General features: G+C 40.9%; 1 protein-coding gene across 1 annotated transcript in view; it reads right to left on the reverse strand.

Annotated features, from left to right (window-relative positions):
• Window positions 1–19,997, reverse strand: part of LOC137654565 (ubiquitin carboxyl-terminal hydrolase 8-like) — a 181,327-nt gene that overhangs the window by 35,339 nt on the left and 125,991 nt on the right. The window contains exons 18-19 of the mRNA XM_068388305.1: window positions 13,448–13,552; window positions 1,247–1,486 (exon numbers count right to left, since the gene is read on the reverse strand). Of these exons, the coding sequence (XP_068244406.1) occupies window positions 1,247–1,486; window positions 13,448–13,552 (345 nt within the window). The remainder of the gene's footprint in view (window positions 1–1,246; window positions 1,487–13,447; window positions 13,553–19,997) is intronic.

The raw sequence follows: 19,997 nt of genomic DNA on the forward strand, positions 1-19,997 counted from the left end.
CCTACCCGGTAGTTACATAAACCGCCGGGAAAGTTATATGTTAAAGATTAAAATGAAGAGAAAATGGGAAAACAAATGTAATCCACAATTAATTCCAAGGGTTTTCAAAAACAAGCGAGTTATGATAAAAAGAACAGATATAGCAATAACGTATCTATAAATATAAATGTAAACAACCCTTAAATCTTAAAGGTTCCCCCCCAAAAAAAGGGATTGCTACACGTAACAATAGGAACATATAAATGAAAATACTACTAAAACTAGAATTCCCATATCGAAAAGAACGCTACCAAGGCATGTTGGGACTGCATCGACAGTAATGAGAAATAAACAGCGTAAATTAACCATACGCTACTTCTATTTAATCTATGAAATTAGATCGATGATTTAAAGAACGAATACTAAATGGACAAATATTTCTTTAAAATTTTACATTAAAAGTTAAAGAACTTATATAAGTGGAATTCCTCCCATTCTTTACAAGAAAAAACAAATAAAGAGAATTTGCAAGTCATACAATGAAGATTACGTCACACGACTGTGACGTCATAGAGTTGGCGGAACGTATTTCCGCCATCAGGATTAAAAACTTTGCACCTAAAATATAGTGCACAAACAAAACCCCTGCATACAAACTGAGAGGGTCAACCGACACTTTTGGTAACCTCACCTTGCATACATCACTCGCACAAACACAAAAATTAAGTTTTCACTCATGATAAACAAAGTAAATAGTACAATAATAATAACAAAACACGATTGCCAAATCCCTAAATCAGTGTACTTCACCAAACGAAGTCCAAAAAAGAGAAGAAGGGAAAATGATTCGAAAAACTCTCAATGGTAGACCGACGATGTTTTCGATCCAGCCGGCAGAGATGAACTGAAGTCTTGAACATGGGAATGATTCCTTGTACCACCCTGTGACGGGTGTAACCACCTACCTCCCAACCACCACAAGGCAGTTGCCTCGTTTTGAAAAATTCTGCCGATTTAGAGATATCAGCTATATATATATATAATTGCCAGGTAAGTACTATTCATAAAATTCACTAGTTAAAGTAACAATTTATATACAAGTTTCTATTTCAGCTATAACATACAGTAGTTTTAGAAGATTAAATAAACAAACTTTCCTAGAAAATTTAAATATAGCCCTTAACAAAATTTTATTATAACACTTAAGAAAAAGAAGTAATAAGTAGTATTCAATAAGCAATACAAAAGTCTATTTTACAGTACTTACCCTTAATGTACAACGTCCACTTGACGGAAAAGATAAAGAAATGATAGAGAAAGGTTCAAAGGTCAATGACCTATGGGAACAGGTGTCACACTCGATAACAGATCGATGAAGACCATGGAAAAGTGAGCAAACAATAGAATCATCTCTTCTTCGCAACTCTTCTTGCATTTTCTCTGCTGCTACATAATCTGGAATGTCATCATAATCTTGTTCCTTCATTGGCAACTTCTTTCCTGTTACCTGAATCAATTGAATTGAAATTAGTATCAAACCTATTCAATACACTCAATCTCTTTCAAAGCTAATATAAAAATATCCATATACAGAACTGAAGGATAATACCTCTTAACATATGAACTGCAGCTTTTATAGAAAAATCGTAAACTAAAAAATAACTTATGAAAATTATATAAAACTAATTTTAGGAAACTATAGTTGTATGAATGTAACCAGAAAAGCATATAATACTGTGATTTACCAAAAATTCACCAATGAAAATCTTGCACATATACATAAATCTGAGGCCCAATAAGGTTCTATTATTTGAGGGGACATTAATATTTATAGCAGTAAATTTGGCAGAAATTTGTATTTTTTCTAATGATACAAACCTGTAGCTATTTATAGGGATTTACTTTCGGCGAAGTTGCAAGACTAGCCATAAAGACTCTTAAGCGAGGTATAACTGCCAACCCGCTAGTTAATGGGGAGGGGGAACAGGGGTAGCCTGCTACCCTGTTCACTCATACACAAGTGTGTCTGACTCATTATCGATTGCAGACAGGACTTTCTATGGTGTCAGGTGATGGCGAGACAATTTGTATAAATAGCTACAGGTTTGTATCGTTAGTAAAAATACAAATTACTTCCAAATTTGTCATTCGTTCCGACACTAAATACAAACCCTTCGCTATTAGGATGGTGGAAGTTCGAACCAACTGGCTTGGCATTTGACACAGGGTTTTCACGTACAGGCTTTGCACGTAACCGAGAGAAACCCTGACACCTCGCTAAAATTTTGTGCAATGCATAGATAACTGCCTGAGCAACCTGTGTGCTTGTGATACTAGCAATGTGACTGGTATAGGTAAGAGTTTTCACGAGACAAATAGGAATCTTAGAATCAACCATAAACGTTACCCAATCTCACCACACGAGGGGTATGGGTACGTAACAAGTTTTATTTCTATGCTAGGTTATGCATGGGAAATGGTTATTACCTGCAGATAGATGAGGCCAGCTTGCAGAGGACTATAAGTGATGTTCTCCAAGAGAGGGGAAGATGAAAGAAAGAAAGAGCCAGTCATTCCTAAAATTTCCCCCAAACTAATTCTGGGCAACCTATGCCCTCAACCATCTGCTACTTGTCCATCAAGGAGCCTGAGGCATTTTAAACCACTTGTTGTGCAGCCACCACAGACCCAAGGGAGAACGTTTCTACGTTCTCGTGGGTTACGTCTTGCAGGTGTGGCTGTTTGAGTAGATCGTGTCGTAGAGGGAGTTCTCTTAGGATCTTTGCCAGGAGCTGCAGAAGCTCCGGGAACCATGCTGCATGATACCATATCGGAGTTATGAGCATCATGGATAGGTTGCTGGATGCTATAGTTTTCTTGAGCATCCTTCTTATCAGACAGAACTGGAGAAAGGCGTACACATCGATGTTGTCCCGACGATGTTGGAATGCATCTTACCAGAGAGCCTGAGGATCCCGGACTGGGGAATAGTACAGCAGGAGCCTTAAGTTTAGGGATGTTGCGAACAGGTCCAATGTCAGGAAACTCCATAAAGTCAGGACTTTGGACTTTGTTGGCTACTAGATGATTTGGAGCCTACTACCCAATTTGCTCTGCTCAGATTACCAGCGAGCACAAGAGGGCTGATAGGGACACCGAGTTGTTTTCTGTCCATCTTAACATCTCTACTGCTAGATGGCAAGGGGGCTGTAAAAAGGTACCGCCTTGTTTGCTTACGTAAGCCCCTACTATGGTGTTGTCGCTCATCAGCACCAAAGAGTAACCCGCCAGGAACTATTGGAGAGCCAGGATTTCAGTACTGGTACCTTTTGGACTTAGTCCAAAGCCCAGAGGCCATGTGGTCAAGCATGTGGGACACCCACCTTCTTTCTATGCATCTGAATAGAGCATCAGTTCCAGAGGAGATACAAGATGGTCAATCGTTCTATGGAAGTTCTCCTCTTCCACCCATCACTACGGGACCAATGTATCCGGGGAATCGGTGTTCTGATTCCACCTGGATTTCAGCCATCACTAAAGAGATCAAATACTGAGGCGGCCGTTGGGCACTAGACGGGCCAGAGATGACAGGTGACCCAGGAGACCTAACCACTGCTGGGGTGGAAGCTCTTCTCCTCTGAGGAAGGGGTTTACTACCTTCCTCAGCCTCTGTACTCTTTCATCTGATGGAAAAACTTTGTGTAGTTCGGTGTCTATGATCATGCCAAGGTATACCAGTCTGAGAGGGAAGCAGAGATGACTTCTTGAGGTTTACCATGATCCCCAGATCCTAGCAAAACTCAAGCAGTCAGTCCCGGTGCTGAAGTCTGCTAGGATCAAGCAATCGTCAAGGTATCTTAAGAGACAGATGCTGATCCTGTGAGCCCAAGATGACACGGGGGCAAACACCCTCGTGTATACATGGGGTGCTGTGGAAAGACCAAAGCACAGCACCTTGAACATGTATTGTCTGTTCTTGTGTATGATCCGGAGATACTTCCTTGAAGATGAACAGACTGGGACCTGGAAGTATGCGTCTTTGAGATTGGAGTGCACACGAAGTCCTGTGGTCTTACCGCTTGTCTGACTGTGTCTGCCTTCTCCCTGCTGAACGGAGTTTGTGGAAAAAACTTGTTCAGAACCGAGAGGTCGATGACTGGTCTCCAACCTTCAGACACCTTTTTCACAAGAGAGTCGACTACAGAAGCCTGGGGAGCTGTCGAGGACCTCTTGGAGAGCGCCCTTCTCCAACATTGTCTAGACTTTGTCCCGGGGGCCAGCTCTTTTGCGGATTCCTTTGCGTAGGAGCTTGATGGAACTGGATCCCTGGTCAGTGGGGGAGAGATTGAGCAAACGGGACGCAATACCCTGAACAAATCCCGGATACTGTCCAGGGTTCAGCCCCATACTGCAGCCACCTCTGCCAGCTGCATTGCTGGCATCCCCCCACTGGTGGGCAAGTGTCAGGATTGTTCTCCCCAACTAGAGCGACCTTGGCCGCTCCCTTTGCTACCTTACCTCCTCTGGAGGATTTGGAGCCCTTTGGATCTTTTGTAGGAAAGGGCTTCCTGGATACCTTTTATTGAGGGCCCTACTGTCATACTGGTCGAGGGTTTGGTGACTTCCAGCTGTTTCTTCGGTGGCGGTCAGGTTTTACCATAAGATTGTGATGTTAAGGCCCTATGGAGAAGGGAGTCCTGATTGAATTTCCTCCATTGTTCAGCCACCCTCTTGACTTCTTCCGACTTGAATAAGGAAGAGCCATCCAAGGTCGAGTTCTTGAGTTTAGAGATCTCAGCCTGCGGGACCTGTCTGAGGAACCTTTCAATCACCGCAGCCCAGCACCTGAGTATCGCATTCGCCCACATGTTAAGCACCTAGTGAGCGAGGAACTCGATGGTCCGGGTACCGAATAAAAGGAAGGTTTCCATAGACTTCCTTGTAGAATCTTTAGACCAGTCCTCAGTTCTAACAAGGTGGCTCACGGATCCTGGCCACAAATCAGGCCAAAAAGTAGCCTGCATGGTGTACTTCGCTACCTTCTCCATGTTTAGGATCTTGGTCGCTGAAAATGAGGCCGAGAGCCGAGAAAGCTTCTCGAATGAGACTGCCCTTGAGAGAACCACTACAGAGGAGTCCAGAGGCAAAGCCAGAAGAGGCTCATCCGAGACCTCATGATATCTCATCTGCTGTATGAATGTTGGAGGGAGGAGCTTTGAGGACGAGCCTGCTCAGAGCTAACTAGAGGAGACTGCGCTCTGGGACAACGCCTTCTTCCTGGTTGCCGTCAACCCCTTTGACTAGGGCAAAGCTGCACTGGCCTTAAGTGATTGTTGGGTGCCATACACATGATTAAGGACTGTGTCCTGGCCCTCTTAAGGGCCTGTCGTAGGGTCAGCTAACCCACTCATGCAAGCTACAACCTGCCAGAAGGTGTATTCCAACTTCTGCTGCACTTCAGAGTTGAACTTTTAATTAGCGGCCCTGGGGAGGTAGTCATCTTCTAGGTCCAATTCATATTTCACCTCCCAGCTCTCACCCATAGGAGCCCGGGGTGGATCAAGGTCGTCAACTGAAGGTATGTTGCTTGCAGACGTTCCTGCTGCAAGGGAGATCCCACGAGCTGTCTCTTGCTGGAGAGCTGTTCTCTCCTCGGCATTTTTTGGCACCGTCTTCACATCCTTAGACTCTCTCCAAGACGGCTGGAATTCTTCCACCAGTGAGGATCTGGATGGTTCCTGTATCCTGCCGCAGGTTCTTCCGGTGGTCTGGAGACAGGTCGAAGTTCCGGAGGAACCACCTCTATGGGCGGAACATTGGCATAAGCGTTGACCTCCCTTGGAGATCAGGAGTTCCTACTCGTGCAGAGGTGGAGATTATCACCGGGTGGGGTAGTCTTTTTCCTCAGTCTCCTCTTCTGCTTCATCATAAGGACCGAAGTCTCTCTAAGCTGAGAGTTTTGCTGGACGTGAGCAGAAATTCTCATAGCTCCACGCACCCTCTGATGGGCAAAACAAACATCTGAGGGTTCGGGGCCCTGATAGTGGAAGGCCTCCGACTAGGGTCAAAAGGGAAGAGGAGGAGAAGGAGACCGACTTCTCCAACAGGATCCTAGGAGTAGAAGATACTGTCGCCTGCTTTGGTGGAGGAACTGTCCCTGTGACAGCCTGCTTTACTGCCTTCACCAAGGTGTCAAACCAAGATGGAGGCTTCCCCACTGCAGAAAGGTCCGAAGTGTCCTAGGGGAGGCTAGCAGATGGTGATTGCCTCCTAGGGGATCGGAGTCTAGGAACCTGAAAAAGAGGAGAGGCAGATCTCTTCTCCTGGCGAAGCAGCACAAGCATGTCCTCTAGATCTAACCTGAAAGAATGAGATGGAAAATCAGAAGTAATAGGAGGATTCTTCTTTGGAGGTTCCTCAAAGCAAAAAGGGAAGGGAACTGGGCGTCCGAATCTCTCTGGCAATTCAGAGTGACATGCAGGTCTCTCTGGAATGGTCGCTGGTGGTCTGCGAAGTTCGTCAAGGAGTTGACGAGCTGAGGAAAGATGATCAATCGCAGGAGCGTGATGATCACGTGCGGGAGATGGAGAGCAGCGCAAAGGTGAGTAATGATTACGCTTAGGAGAACTGTGAGCTGGTGTACGACACGCTGGTGAGTGATGATCGTGAGCGGCGAGCTGTCGATCAGCAAGATAACAAGCGGCGGGCGGTGACATGGAGAGTGACAAACACGAACTGGAAAACAGTCCACTGTGGAGTGATGTTCAAGGTCTGGCGAATGGCGAGCAGGCGAGTGACGATTACGAGCTGGCGAACGGCAATCAAGAGAGTGACGATGACAGGCTGGCGAGTGCCGATCACAAGATGATGAGTGACGCTCACGAGGAGAACAGCGAGATGATCGTCGTTCCTCGAGTCCGAGCTCTGTTTCCTGACAAAAGGAAAAAGCAAACGTTTGGGTGGGCGGAGAGGACTGCAATACCTTGACGACAAGGAGACCATGTGACAGCGAGGGTTCTTGTAGTCAACAGCAGGTTAGCGCTGGAGTGGCAAGCGGGCACGCTGGTCTCGTTAACGGCAATTTTCTGCAGGGGAGTCCCGCTGAGAAGGACTGGAAGACGCGGAGGTGTGGCGACATCTAGTAGGCCTAGGTCTTTGCTCAACCCCATCCTAAGGGGGTAAAGAACAGAGACTTCAGCAGGAGGAGCAGGAGCAAGCAAGGGCGAAAGATGGGCTTTGCAGACGGCAAGGGTGTTGACCACAGCACTCGCAGGAGATAGAACTTCTACATTTGAGGAAAACGGAGAACATCTCTCGACCCCCAGCTGTAGAAGTTCCCATAACACATCCTTCGAAGGTGGGCCTGCAACCCCCAGCGATGGCCAACCTTGTAACAAATCAGAAAGAGAAAAGTTTCCCCCGAGGGCAGGGACGGAGTTGCTTCTCTAGGGGAAGCAGCTTCGTCCCTGGAACCCTGGGGTTAGCTACTCAACTAATCCTCGGAAGAAACCGATTGAGTAGGAGCTTCGGGAACATATCAGGTGGTCAAGGAAGAGGTCCGAGGTTTCCTTGACTTCAAGGAAGACCCTGAAGGCGGAGAATCTCTCTTGGATTTCTTCTTGAGCCCGTACTCAAATCTCTCCCACTGGGAAGACCACTACTGGCATTCATCGCAGGTCACAAAGCCGTCCTCTGCAGGCCAGACACAATGAATGGGGGTCAGTCGTGGTGAGGACACGAAGGCCCAACAGGAGCGTCCTTATGATCCTGAATAGGTCTGCATGATGGATGGCAGGAAGAAGAAACAAGCACAACTGAAAAGAAAAAGAAGAGAAGCATTTATCAAAATGGCAAATCTGTTGGGAGGCAGAGGGTCAGACAAACTAGTGTGAGTGAACAGGGTAGCTAGCTAACCTTCCCCACCCCTCCCACCTAACTAGCGGATCGGCACTTATACCTCGCTTAAAACACTTTATGGCTAGTCTTCCAGCTTCCCCGAAAGTATAATCCCTACAAATAGGGAAGGGTTTCTATTTATTGTCGGAACAAAAACAAATCATTAAACATTGTATAAGTTATTAAATCAATTTTACTCCAATGATGTTTAATATTGACAGCATTTCCATTTTGTGATCAAGACTGGGTTGCCAATAAATGTTCATCTGTAACAGAGCTTCCCTAGAAGTCTTCTCCCATTTCAATCTCAACTTACTTGCATATTGCATTAGTACTAATGTTATTGGAGGATTAAATATTCTCATATGTTTCCTCTTCCTGTCCTTTATCTCCTCCTACACCTATTGACACAAAGGGCCTTGGTTAGATTTCGCCAGTCGTCTCTATCTTGAGCTTTTAAATCAATAATTCTCCATTCATCATCTACTTCACGCTTCATAGTCCTCAGCCATGTAGGCCTGGGTCTTCCAAATATTCTAGCGCCTTGTGGAATCCAATTGAAAGTTTGGTGAATGAATATCTCTTGGGGAGTGCAAAGAGCATGCCTAAACCATCTCCATCTACCCTTTACCATGATTTTATTTCATAAATGGCACTTGAGTAATCTCTCATAGTTTCATTTCTAATCCTGTCCTGCCATTTAACTCCCAATATTCTTCCGAGGGCTTTATTCTCAAATCTACTAAATCTATTGGAGATTGTTTCATTATTATACCACGGCTCATGTCCAAAGAGTAACACCGATCTCACTAAACTGATATATACTGTAGTCTAATTTTTATGCAATTTCAGGCGATTTGATTTTCGAATTCTACTTAACCTAGCCATTGTCTGGTTTGCTTTTTTCAACCTTTCAGTAAACTCAAATTCTAAAGATCCTGTATTAGAGATCATAGTTCTTAAATATTTAAATGATTCCACCTCATTAATCCTTTCTCCTTCCAATAATATTGCATCTTACATTGCATATTCTGTTCTCATCATCTCTTGTTTTTCTTCTATTTATCTTGAGCCCAACCTCCTGTGATATTTCATGCATTCTGGTAAGCATAAGAAGTCCTGTGGTGTTCTGCTAATAAGGACAGCCTCATCAGCATACTCTAAGACAGCTAATTTCCTGTTATTGATACAGTCCAATCCTTCTTCACCATCCCCTACTGTTCTATGCATTACAAAATCCATGAGGACGATAAAAAAAACATGAGTGACACCACATTCCTTTAGTACTCCACTGTTTACTGAAATTTTTTTTATAGGACTCCTTTATCTTCATTGCCTTGTTATTTCATATTTGTCAGTATATGATATTCTATACTGTATCCTTGATTGAATTCTGGTACTTTTGTCTATTTTCTAAATATAGTGAAAAATCAATTTATGATTTTGTTGTGAATAATCTCATTACAAATTTACCATTATTACACATTACTACAAAAACTTTTGCTTATTAATAACAAATATTAATTGATGTCAAAAAACTGTTTCCCCTATAAAAAAAGATTGACATTTAAGAAAAAAAATGATGCAATGCAATATTCCTGTAACAGCTGAAACTAGATGGAAAACCCTTAAGAAAATTGTAAAAGAGTTAACTATTTCATTGAAACATACTACAGTGATACCTCGGTACTCGACCATAATCCGTTCGAGATCCGTGTTCGACCTCCGATTTGTTCGAGTACCGAATTTTTTTTCCCCATAAGAAATAATGGTATATATTCTATTCCGTTCCCAAGCACTCGAACAGGCCCAAAATATTAATAAAACGTGTACCTAAACAACAATAATTATCTAAATGTGTATGAAATTGGTCAGAAAATCCTATAAAACAATTTTAAACCATTTACTGTACTAAAATAAAACAATTTTAAACCATTTTCTGTACTGTAGTGAACATACCTTTGAGCAGCGGTTCGATGGCATACAGGGATGGATGTGGAGAGGATGGAAGGGGGAGGTTACTGCTTGGAAGGAGAGTCCCCTTCCATGATGTGGCGGGGTAGTTCTCCTTCAGGAGTTGTTTCTCTCTCCAATGAAAGGGTGGGCAGATCTATTTCAGGGGTTTCTTCTCTTCTTTGTCTCTTCTTTGGAGGAGAAACAGGCTTTGATGTAGCAGCTTTCTTTTCTTTTGTGAAAAACTGGTCTATTGTTAATTGTTTCTTCCTCCTCTGCAGTATTCTTCGAAAATGATACATGACACTATCATTAAACATATGCACTGCCCGGTTTGCTACTGCAATTTCTGGGTGGTATTTTTCAGCAAAAGCCTGCACATCTGCCCACTTGGAACAAATTTCATTGATGAGAGAACTTGGAACATCCTCCCTTACCTCATCCTCTTCTGAAGATTCCTGCTCCACAATCAGATCCTGCTGCTGTTGTTGTTGCAGGTGCAACAATTCCTCCACAGTCAACTCGGTAGAATGGCTTTCTACAAGCTCATCAATATCATCCTTGTCGACCTCAAGCCCCAAACTCCTGCCCATGACAACAATTTCCTCAACGACATCAGTGTCATCAGAAATTACAGGGGTAGCAGTGCTTGGACCCGCCTCTGGTTGGAAACCTTCAAACTCCCTCTCTGTGACACATGATGGCCACAGCTTACGCCAGGCAGAGTTCAATGTCCTATAGGTCACACCTCGCCAAGCTTGGTCAATCATGTTAACAGAGTTGAGGATGCTGAAGTGTTCCTTCCAGAATTCCTTTAGGGTCAACTTCGTGTCACTGGTCACTTCAAAACACTTTCTGAAAAGGGCCTTGGTATAGAGTTTTTTGAAGTTTGAAATGACCTGTTGGTCCATGGGCTGGAGTATGGGAGTAGTATTGGGGGGCAAGAATTTGATTTTGATAAAGCTGTATTCTTCTTTCAAGTCATCCTCGAGACCTGGAGGATGTGCAGGAGCATTGTCCATAACCAGAAGACATTTCATTGGCAAGCTCTTTTCAATGAGGTAAGCCTTAACCTGGGGGGCAAACACTTCGTTTATCCACTCAGTAAAGAATTGTCTTGTGACCCAAGATTTAGTGTTCGAGCGCCACATAACTGGTAGTGCACTTTTACAAATATTATTTCGTTTGAACACCCGGGGGTTGTCCGAGTGGTACACTAACAAGGGTTTGATCTTGCAATCGCCACTTGCATTTGCACACAGCAACAATGTTAGCCTATCTTTCATTGGCTTGTGACCTGGCATCTTCGTCTCGTCCTTGGTAATGTACGTATTGGCTGGCATTTTCTTCCAAAATAACCCAGTCTCATCACAATTAAAGACTTGTTGTGCGATCAAATTTTGTTCATTTATGTACCGATCGAATTCCCCCACGTATTTATCGGCTGCAATTTGATCCGAACTAGCTGCCTCCCCATGCCTAGTAACACGATGAATACCTGTTCTATTACGAAACTTTTCAAACCAACCCCTGCTCGCTTTAAATGTAAATGAATCACTTTCACTGGTACTCGGACTTTTCTTCACTAATTCTTCATAGATATGCAACGCTTTTTCACAAATGAACGCTTCACTAACACTTTCCCCGGCCAACTGTTTTTCTTTAATAAATATTAAAAGCAACTTTTCCATCTCCTCAATCACTTGTGGCCTTTGCTTAGTTACCGCCGTAACTCCCGTTGCAACATTCGCCTTCTTAATCATTTCTTTATGCTTTAAAAACGTAGAAATGGTCGACTTCGCCATTCCGTATTCTACCGCTAAATCGGACACTCGTACACCATTCTCATATTTCGCTATAATTTCCTTCTTCAACTCGATCGTTGTTCGCACTGTTTTCCTCTTCTCCTTCCCCTTAACACTCATTACTTTCTTGGGACTCATTATGAAAGCTAAAAAAGCAATTAAAAGCACTGAAAATCACTAAATCACAACGAATGCTGATCGCGCGTTGTCTGAGTGACGCTCTCGAGAGAACTGATGCTTCCCGAACAAGCGAGAGTGGCCGAGATGGCGCGATCATCACAAAGCCCATGCGGTCGTCACGTGTTCGGCTGGTCGAGTACCGAATTTTTGGTCGAGCACCGCAGCAAAAATTTCTCGAAAATTTTGGTCGAACTCCGAATTGTTCGAGTATAGAGTCGTTCGACTACCGAGGTATCACTGTATATGAATATATGAGTGCCTATTCTGCAACAGATTGTCTGTAATAGATACTAGTTTGCGTTATGAAGCTTCATCTGTGGTGGATAACGGGGAAGGGTGGGCTGTGGCACCCTAGCAGTACCAGCTGAACTCAGTTGGGTCCCTTGTCAGGCTGGGAGGAACGTAGAGAGGAAAGGTCCCCTTTTTTGTTTCATTTGTTTGATGTCGGCTACCCCAAAATTGAGGGGAGTGCCTTAGTATATGTATATATGTGTGTATCATAATTTTCCTTACACAATTTCCAAATTATACAGCCCTTTTACCATTTTTCCTATGACAAGATCATTCAGCACACTACTGTATATTTCACTTTTTCATCTATGCTACACTTTAAACACATTTTTATTCCATGCTTATGAAGTACATTCTCTTATGTTTTTGCTAAAACATACCCTAATTTAACTACAAAATTACCCTATTTAATCAACATTCATCTAACTTGCACACAAAAAATAAAAGGGGATGCACTTTCAACAATTTTCTTCTTTACCAACAATACCAAAAAATATCATATCTGCAAATATCTACTACTTTACATTCTAATGCACCCAACCATTTTTGTCACAAACTTACACATGCAGTATGTCTTATGTAAGTTTATAGACCCATCCACAGCTACATTTTAAAAGAACTTTAAAAATACAATTAATTCCTTTCAAACCAAGGCATCACCTATTACAGTGTACACTAGTTTCCGTATATGTCCACTCAGGATCATGTTTGCTATATACTTACTCCCTTAAATAAGAAACAAACTTCAATTCAGCGCTGAATACATGATATGTTTGTTCCAAAAATCAAACACATCTGCAAATAACAATCTGGCAGTTAAAAGTAGATTTAAACTCATATAACTGCTTTTCAAGTATAGAATTTCTAAAATATTTTAATGGAGTAAAAAATTACTTAATTAACCCCTTCACTACAAGGCAGCATATCTGCTCTCAGTAGCTACATGCAAGATTTGTCACCATTGATAACATGCATACTTACTCTGATAACCTATATTTCTATATTTATTTGTTTTGCTGCTGACTACAGAATACAATATTCAAAAGCTTCCTTTATTTTCTAATGTATTTCACTACAAATAGAACAATAATCAAACAATCTGGAGAGGTATGATAACAACTGAGAAACTGAAATACAAGACAAAGAACACTGGTGTCCCTTACCACTTATATCTAGAAAATTCTTTCTTTTACTAAGGGCATGTGTTATTGAAGGGAAAGAAAACAGGAATATCTTAAAATGATAAAAATCAATAAGCGTATACTGTATGTTGATTAAACCGAATTTATGGAGAAAAGCAATATGAACGTCAGGAGAGGTTCATAGAAATAATTATATCATACCTTATTTAGATCTTCATGTAACCAATCCATAAGCTTAATCAAAAACTCATGTGAATCCTGCTGATCATAGCCCTGGAAAGGCTTGTGGAACCGACCAACAGTGTTCTGAAAAAAAAAACAAAGCATATCAATTCAATTTTACATAATTCAATAGCACAAGATTCTTGCATACTTGTTATGTGATTAAAAATAAAACAAGCTGTAATTTTTATGAATCTTACCTCCAGATCAGTGCTTATAGCTATTGACATTTAACAAAAAATAAATTCTTTATAAACTATCTCCTTTGAGGATTGCCATTGTAACAGCTCCTGAATGAAGCTCCAACAGCACCCCACCCCCTTACCCCAACCTCTTGGTCCTCACAATTTCTGTGTGGCAACAATAACTTGATGGTTTGATAGCTTCTACTAAGTTTGCTTTTTAATTTGCATGTTAAAAGATTGGTTATGGTCTACTACTTATAAGAAATGACTGTAAGTGCCAGGATTATGCAGGTGTATTTTGTGTCCTTTCTTGTTGTTAGCAGTTATTACAGTATTTTCAATATATATTATGGCCACCAGTAGCCAGATACTATGTAGGTTTTAATAGCTGCCTAGTGTTGACAATAAAATTTTATTTTGGAGTTTTACTTCTCAAGTTCTTTATTTGGATCACTTTTGTTGCTTATTAATTTTATTTTATACTTAATGCTAGACGGGGAGCTGTGTTAATGTATCTTATGAATTGGTAATGTCTGATTACAGTGGCCTGGATCTACCAGAAAGGGGAAAGGGCTTTCTCTTCCAGTACTGTCAGTGGCATCTTTTGGGGTGAACAAACTAGTCCCTTTATAGGTGCTCACTTTTCATTTTTTGTCACAATTCTTTACTAGTTTGACTTGTGTAAGTAAACTAAACTACAATTATTCATGTATTTTGTTTTCATAACTTTTGGAATCATTAAATAGTTACCATTTAGGGATAGGATACTTGTATGTTTGGCAAAGGTTCTCATGATCCTGACGTCATAATGGGCTTCTTTAACAACACTTTTCATATTGTTTGGTACATTTTCAAGAGTAACCGGGTTAACCAAATGCCATATTTTTTGTGATAGGGTTTCCTCAAGATCAACTTTATAGGAAATAATGGAATGAATAATATAGTTAAACCTCAGAGATAAAGTACCTCAGAACTCTTAACAGTTAAAGTTGCTGATCAAACAAAATTTTTCAAAATCTTTTACACCTGGGATGGAACAAAAATTTGGAGGTTGAACAACTTGCAAGAATCTGTAAGGATCGATACACTTAGTTAAGGCAAAAGACACGTCAGAGACAAAGGAGACTGACCCAGTTTACTTGTAGCTCTCGCCCAATTCACACCTACAAGACATCGTTTTGGTAACTTTTTCTTTAATTTCTTTAATTCTAGCATTTGTATACAAACAATGACTCCTAAAAATGTTAGTAGTAGCGGTGATAAGCCAAAAACTAAGGTTTCGAGAACCATTATAGCACTATGAAAGATCATTGAAAAGGCAGAAAGAGGTGTCGTGACTGACATTTTCAAAGATTATGGTACTTGTATACTGAAAACAACAATCTACACGATTTGGAAAAGTAAAGAAGCTAATGTTGCCAAAGTGGTGTAATCTCTATTAAAACAAAAAATTAAAGACCTTTGAGGAAGTTGAGAAATTGCTATTAATTTGGATTAATGAAAAACAGTTGGCAGGTGATATCACTTCAAAGACAATCATAAATGAAAAGGCGAAGAATATACATTCAGACATCATAAAAACACTCAAGGAAAAGTGATGCTGCAGATTCTTGAGAAAATTTTAAGAGATGGCCAAGGATATGATAAATATAAAAAGAGAAGTGGCATACTTAGTGTTGCAAGACATGGGGATGTGGAGGATTTATTTTTGCTTTATTTTAATTTTTGTTTTGGCCAAATCCTGAGAGAGAGAGAGAGAGAGAGAGAGAGGAGAGAGAGAGAGAGAGAGAGAGAGAGGAGGGGGGGGATTGTGTTAGCGAGCGAAAGTAGTTAGTGTATCGATCGTTTGTGGTGAGAAAGACTGTTGGTATTAATGAGATTGTTTGTTTATGTTTTAGTTAGGTTACGACAGTGGTGAATGTCTTGGGTGAATGCTTATTTTGATTTGACTGCAGGAAGCGTCAGTACTGTGTGTCCTTTGAATACTGGATTATTATTATTATATATTTTGACCAGTGTGGAAGTGATAATTTATATTCTGAGTAAGTACAGTTTTGTTTATCTTTGCTTGTCGTGATTGTGAATGATAGGAACAATTAATTATTTATCTTTGATTATAGTGCGATAGTTCAGTTAGTTAGGAGTGTTCAAAAGTGTTTTTCTTTTTTATTTTGGCAGGCCGTGATTCCTCCTTTGGAGAGAGCTCCATTGAATATTTACTCGATTGTTGATGACTTGGCTTGTATAAGGAACTTGATAAGGCTGCTGAGATTTCGATAATTGTTGATGACCCGGACCGAATTAAATTCCGATTGCTGTTGTTGATGAGGATGATGATGATAATGATGATGATGATGATAAAAACCACCCCAATCAGGGAAGTAGCTGTGGCAAATTGCCACCCAGTGGACTGTTAAGCACAAAACCGTGATATTGGTAGTTTGCCGTAAAAAGACAGTGGCAGTGTGTGGACGACTGTGTTGGTGTCCATAAAATATATATATATGTTTCTGTGTTTTGATGTTTGGGTTGTGGTAAATTTAAGTTTGTTTTGTTAGTGTTTAGTTTTAAGCTTTATTTATTTTGAGGGTTTATTTGAATAGTGGTATGATCAATGTCTATTTTGTGTTACGTGTATGATTAGTGATAAGTGTGATTTTTGGTTTATGATGAGCATTTTAGTTTGTAAGGAAATATAGTTTTAAGGTCATGTTTTTGTTTACTGTATTTTGTCCTTTTGTCTAAGAGTCTGGTTTTAGATAACGTCAGGGGAAAGTTTGTGTTGTTGAGACAATTGTCAGTTAGAGTGATTCAAGGGTGTGGGGGTTGTCCTTGCAACATCCCGCCACATTATTTTGGCGCCCGAACAGGGACTGCCGAGGTGGGATAGGAAGCCGGACTGTTGGACGAAGGACGGAATTAGGATTAAGGTTGAAGAAAAATGGAAGGTAAATACAAGGCTTTGGAGGAGGAATTGCGGCATTATAAAGAACGGGAGCAGATGTGGATAGTTGAGAAAGAGAGGTTGCTAGTAGAGAATGAGAGGTTGAACTGGAAGAATGAGGCGATGCAGAAGGAGCTTAGGGAGTTGAAGGGAACTGTAGAGAGAGTGGAAGAATGTGTTGAGATGAGGATGCGAGAGAATGAAGAACGGACGGAGAAACGAATGGAAGATATGATGGGGCAAGTAATGGGGATGATGAAAACTATAATGGGTGAAGGTGCAGTCGGAGGAGTGTCCTCAGTTTCGGGTAATGGGTTGATAGTGGATGAGAAGGCTAAGGTTAGTGATAATGGGAAAGGAAGTGATAGTGATAGTGATAGTAATAGTGATAGTGAGATTGAAGATAAGGGAATTAGGCATAGTAAGGATGAACAAAAATGTAATAGGAAGAATAAGAAAGGTAAAAGTGATGTAAAGAAAGAGAAGAAAAAGTGTCAGGATGATAGCAAGGATGATCGTGAATGGGTGAAAGTGGTAAGTAAGAAAAAGGGTAAGAAGGGAATGGTTAAGGATAGGAATTTAAGTGTGGAAGTGGATTCATTATATTCAAATGAGGAAGAAGGTAACAAGGGAGTAGACAGTGATGATAGCAGTGAGAATGAACGTGATGTGTGTAAAACTGTGTTTATGAGAGAGGTACCTCGGTGTGAAAGGTTCAATGAGCATAGCAGTAGGGATGTATATGATTTTTTCAAGGAGTATGAGAGGTATTGTCAGGATAAGTATGGTGATAGTAAAAGAGTTTGGGCTAGGGAGTTAGGAGAATATTTGACTGGGTATTTGTTGACGATGTATGGAGTGATAATGAGTGTAGGGGACGTTGATTATGAAAGTGTGAAAAAGAGAATAATTGAGCTGGTAAAACGTATGATGAAAGGGAGTGTTAAGTATAAGCGTAAGAATGATTTTGATGAAGCACGGATGAATGCAGGAGAAGCGATATCAATGTACGTATGTAGGTTGGAAACGTTAGCTAGGAAGTAGTATGGGGATGAAGGCATAAATGAGAATAAGGAGTTAATGAAGAAGTTTTTGGCTACTGTACCTGAGAATGTTGCTGAGTTTATTAATTTGAAACAGAAGGAGAAAATGAGGTGGACGCAAGAGAGATTGACATGGGATGATATTTTAGAGATAGTTGAGGATTACGAGTTAGATAGATGTATGAAAGAAAGTAAATCTGTGAGTGTAAGAGCTGGAATGGAGAAAGTGTAATAGAATTTGGTAGTTATAAGGACGCAATTTTGAGAGGACCAATGAGGGTAGCTGATAATGTAGTAGATAGGAGTGTTAGGGTGAGTAATGTGGGAATACCTGTAAGGACAAATGAAGGATTTAGGCAGGGTAATTGGCGCAATAGGGATAGGAGTGTGAGCGCACATCGAGGTATGTCAGATAGCCGTGCCCGTGATGAAAAGTGTTATAGATGTGGGAAAGTAGGACATAAGAAGAATGAATGTAGATGGGCTCTAGGTGCTTGTTTTGGATGTGGTGAGGTTAGGGCATAGAATTAGTGAGTGCAAGAAAGAGAAAGAGATAAAATGTTATCGGTGTGGTATGACTGGGCACATAGCGAGGTGGATGTCGGAGTAATCGTACAAATGTGATTTGCGGTAATTGTGGTAAGGATGGTCATTATGCTAGAATGTGCAAGGAGCCACGGGGGTAAGTGTACATAATGTGGTGCAGATGGGCATGTAGCTAGGGTATGTAGGAAGAAGGGAATAAGTCAGCCAGGATGTTCGGGAAACTAGAGTATAAGAGGGTTCAGCTGGGTGAGTCCTCCTGTGTGTGTGGAAGGAATAAGATCAATGTTTGTGAGAATGGGATGAGTAATTGGTTGGAAATGAGCAAGTATGAACCTAGTATGCATGAGAAATTAGGGCTGGAAAATAAACAATTAGTGTTAGTTGAATATAGGAAAAAGGAGGCGTTTGAAAGTTTTAAGTGAGGAGAAAGTGCAAGGGAAATTTATAGGTATAGGTAAGAATACGAATAAGTATGACAAGGGTGTAAATGTACAAGTGAGTGTGGAGGATAAATGTATTAATACAGATGAAACGAGGCTGAGTATGAATGATACTTATAGTGTGTGTGGCTTTTCGTTAGATGATGTAAAAGAAAAAAATGAATAACGCAAGAATGAGAGACAGGAGAATGATAAGTAGCATGACTGAATCTTTTGCTAAAGTTGAGAATGTTTTTTGATGAAATGGATGAACTGTTTACAGAAGATGAGTGTAATTATAGGGCCAGATGAGAACGAGGTAGATATGATTGTACATGATATATTAGATGATATGGATTTAGATAGGAATAGTGTTAATGTAGCGAATGATTGTGATAAGGAAAAAGTGAATGAGAGAGTATATGGGGGGCCCAGTTACTCGGAGTAGAGGTCCCGTTCCGACTGCGACTGGGTTATGAAAAAAATAATGTAAGTGTCGTGTGAGAAGGATTTGGCAAAGTAAGGGGGGAGGAATGCGGAGGATTTATTTTTGCTTTATTTTAATTTTTGTTTTTGCCAAATCCACAGGAGAGAGAGAGAGAGAGAGAGAGAGAGAGAGAGAGAGAGAGAGAGAGGGGGGGGGGGATTGTGTTAGCGAGCGAAAGTAGTTAGTGAATCGATCGTTTGTGGTGAGAAAGACTGTTGGTATTAATGAGATTGTTTGTTTATGTTTTAGTTAGGTTACGACAGTGGTGAATGTCTTGGGTGAATGCTTATTTTTGATTTGACTGCAGGAAGCGTCAGTACTGTGTGTCCTTTGAATACTGGATTATTATTATTATATATTTTGACCAGTGTGGAAGTGATAATTTATATTCTGAGTAAGTACAGTTTTGTTTATCTTTGCTTGTCGTAATTGTGAATGATAGGAACAATTTATTATTTATCTTTGATTATAGTGCGATAGTTCAGTTAGTTAGGAGTGTTCATAAGTGTTTTTCTTTTTTATTTTTGGCAGGCCGTGATTCCTCCTTTGGAGAGAGCTCCATTGAATATTTACTCGATTGTTGATGACTTGGCTTGTATAAGGAACTTGATAAGGCTGCTGAGATTTCGATAATTGTTGATGACCCGGACCGAATTAAATTCCGATTGCTGTTGTTGATGAGGATGATGATGATAATGATGATGATGATGATAAAAACCACCCCAATCAGGAAAGTAGCTGTGGCAAATTGCCACCCAGTGGACTGTTAAGCACAAAACCGTGATATTGGTAGTTTGCCGTAAAAAGACAGTGGCAGTGTGTGGACGACTGTGGTTGGTGTCCATAAAATGATATTTTAATTATAAAATAAATTTTTGAATATACTTACCCGGTGAATATATAAT

This window comes from Palaemon carinicauda, chromosome 15 (genome assembly GCF_036898095.1).
Source record: "Palaemon carinicauda isolate YSFRI2023 chromosome 15, ASM3689809v2, whole genome shotgun sequence".
Classification (NCBI taxonomy): Eukaryota; Metazoa; Arthropoda; class Malacostraca; order Decapoda; family Palaemonidae; genus Palaemon; species Palaemon carinicauda.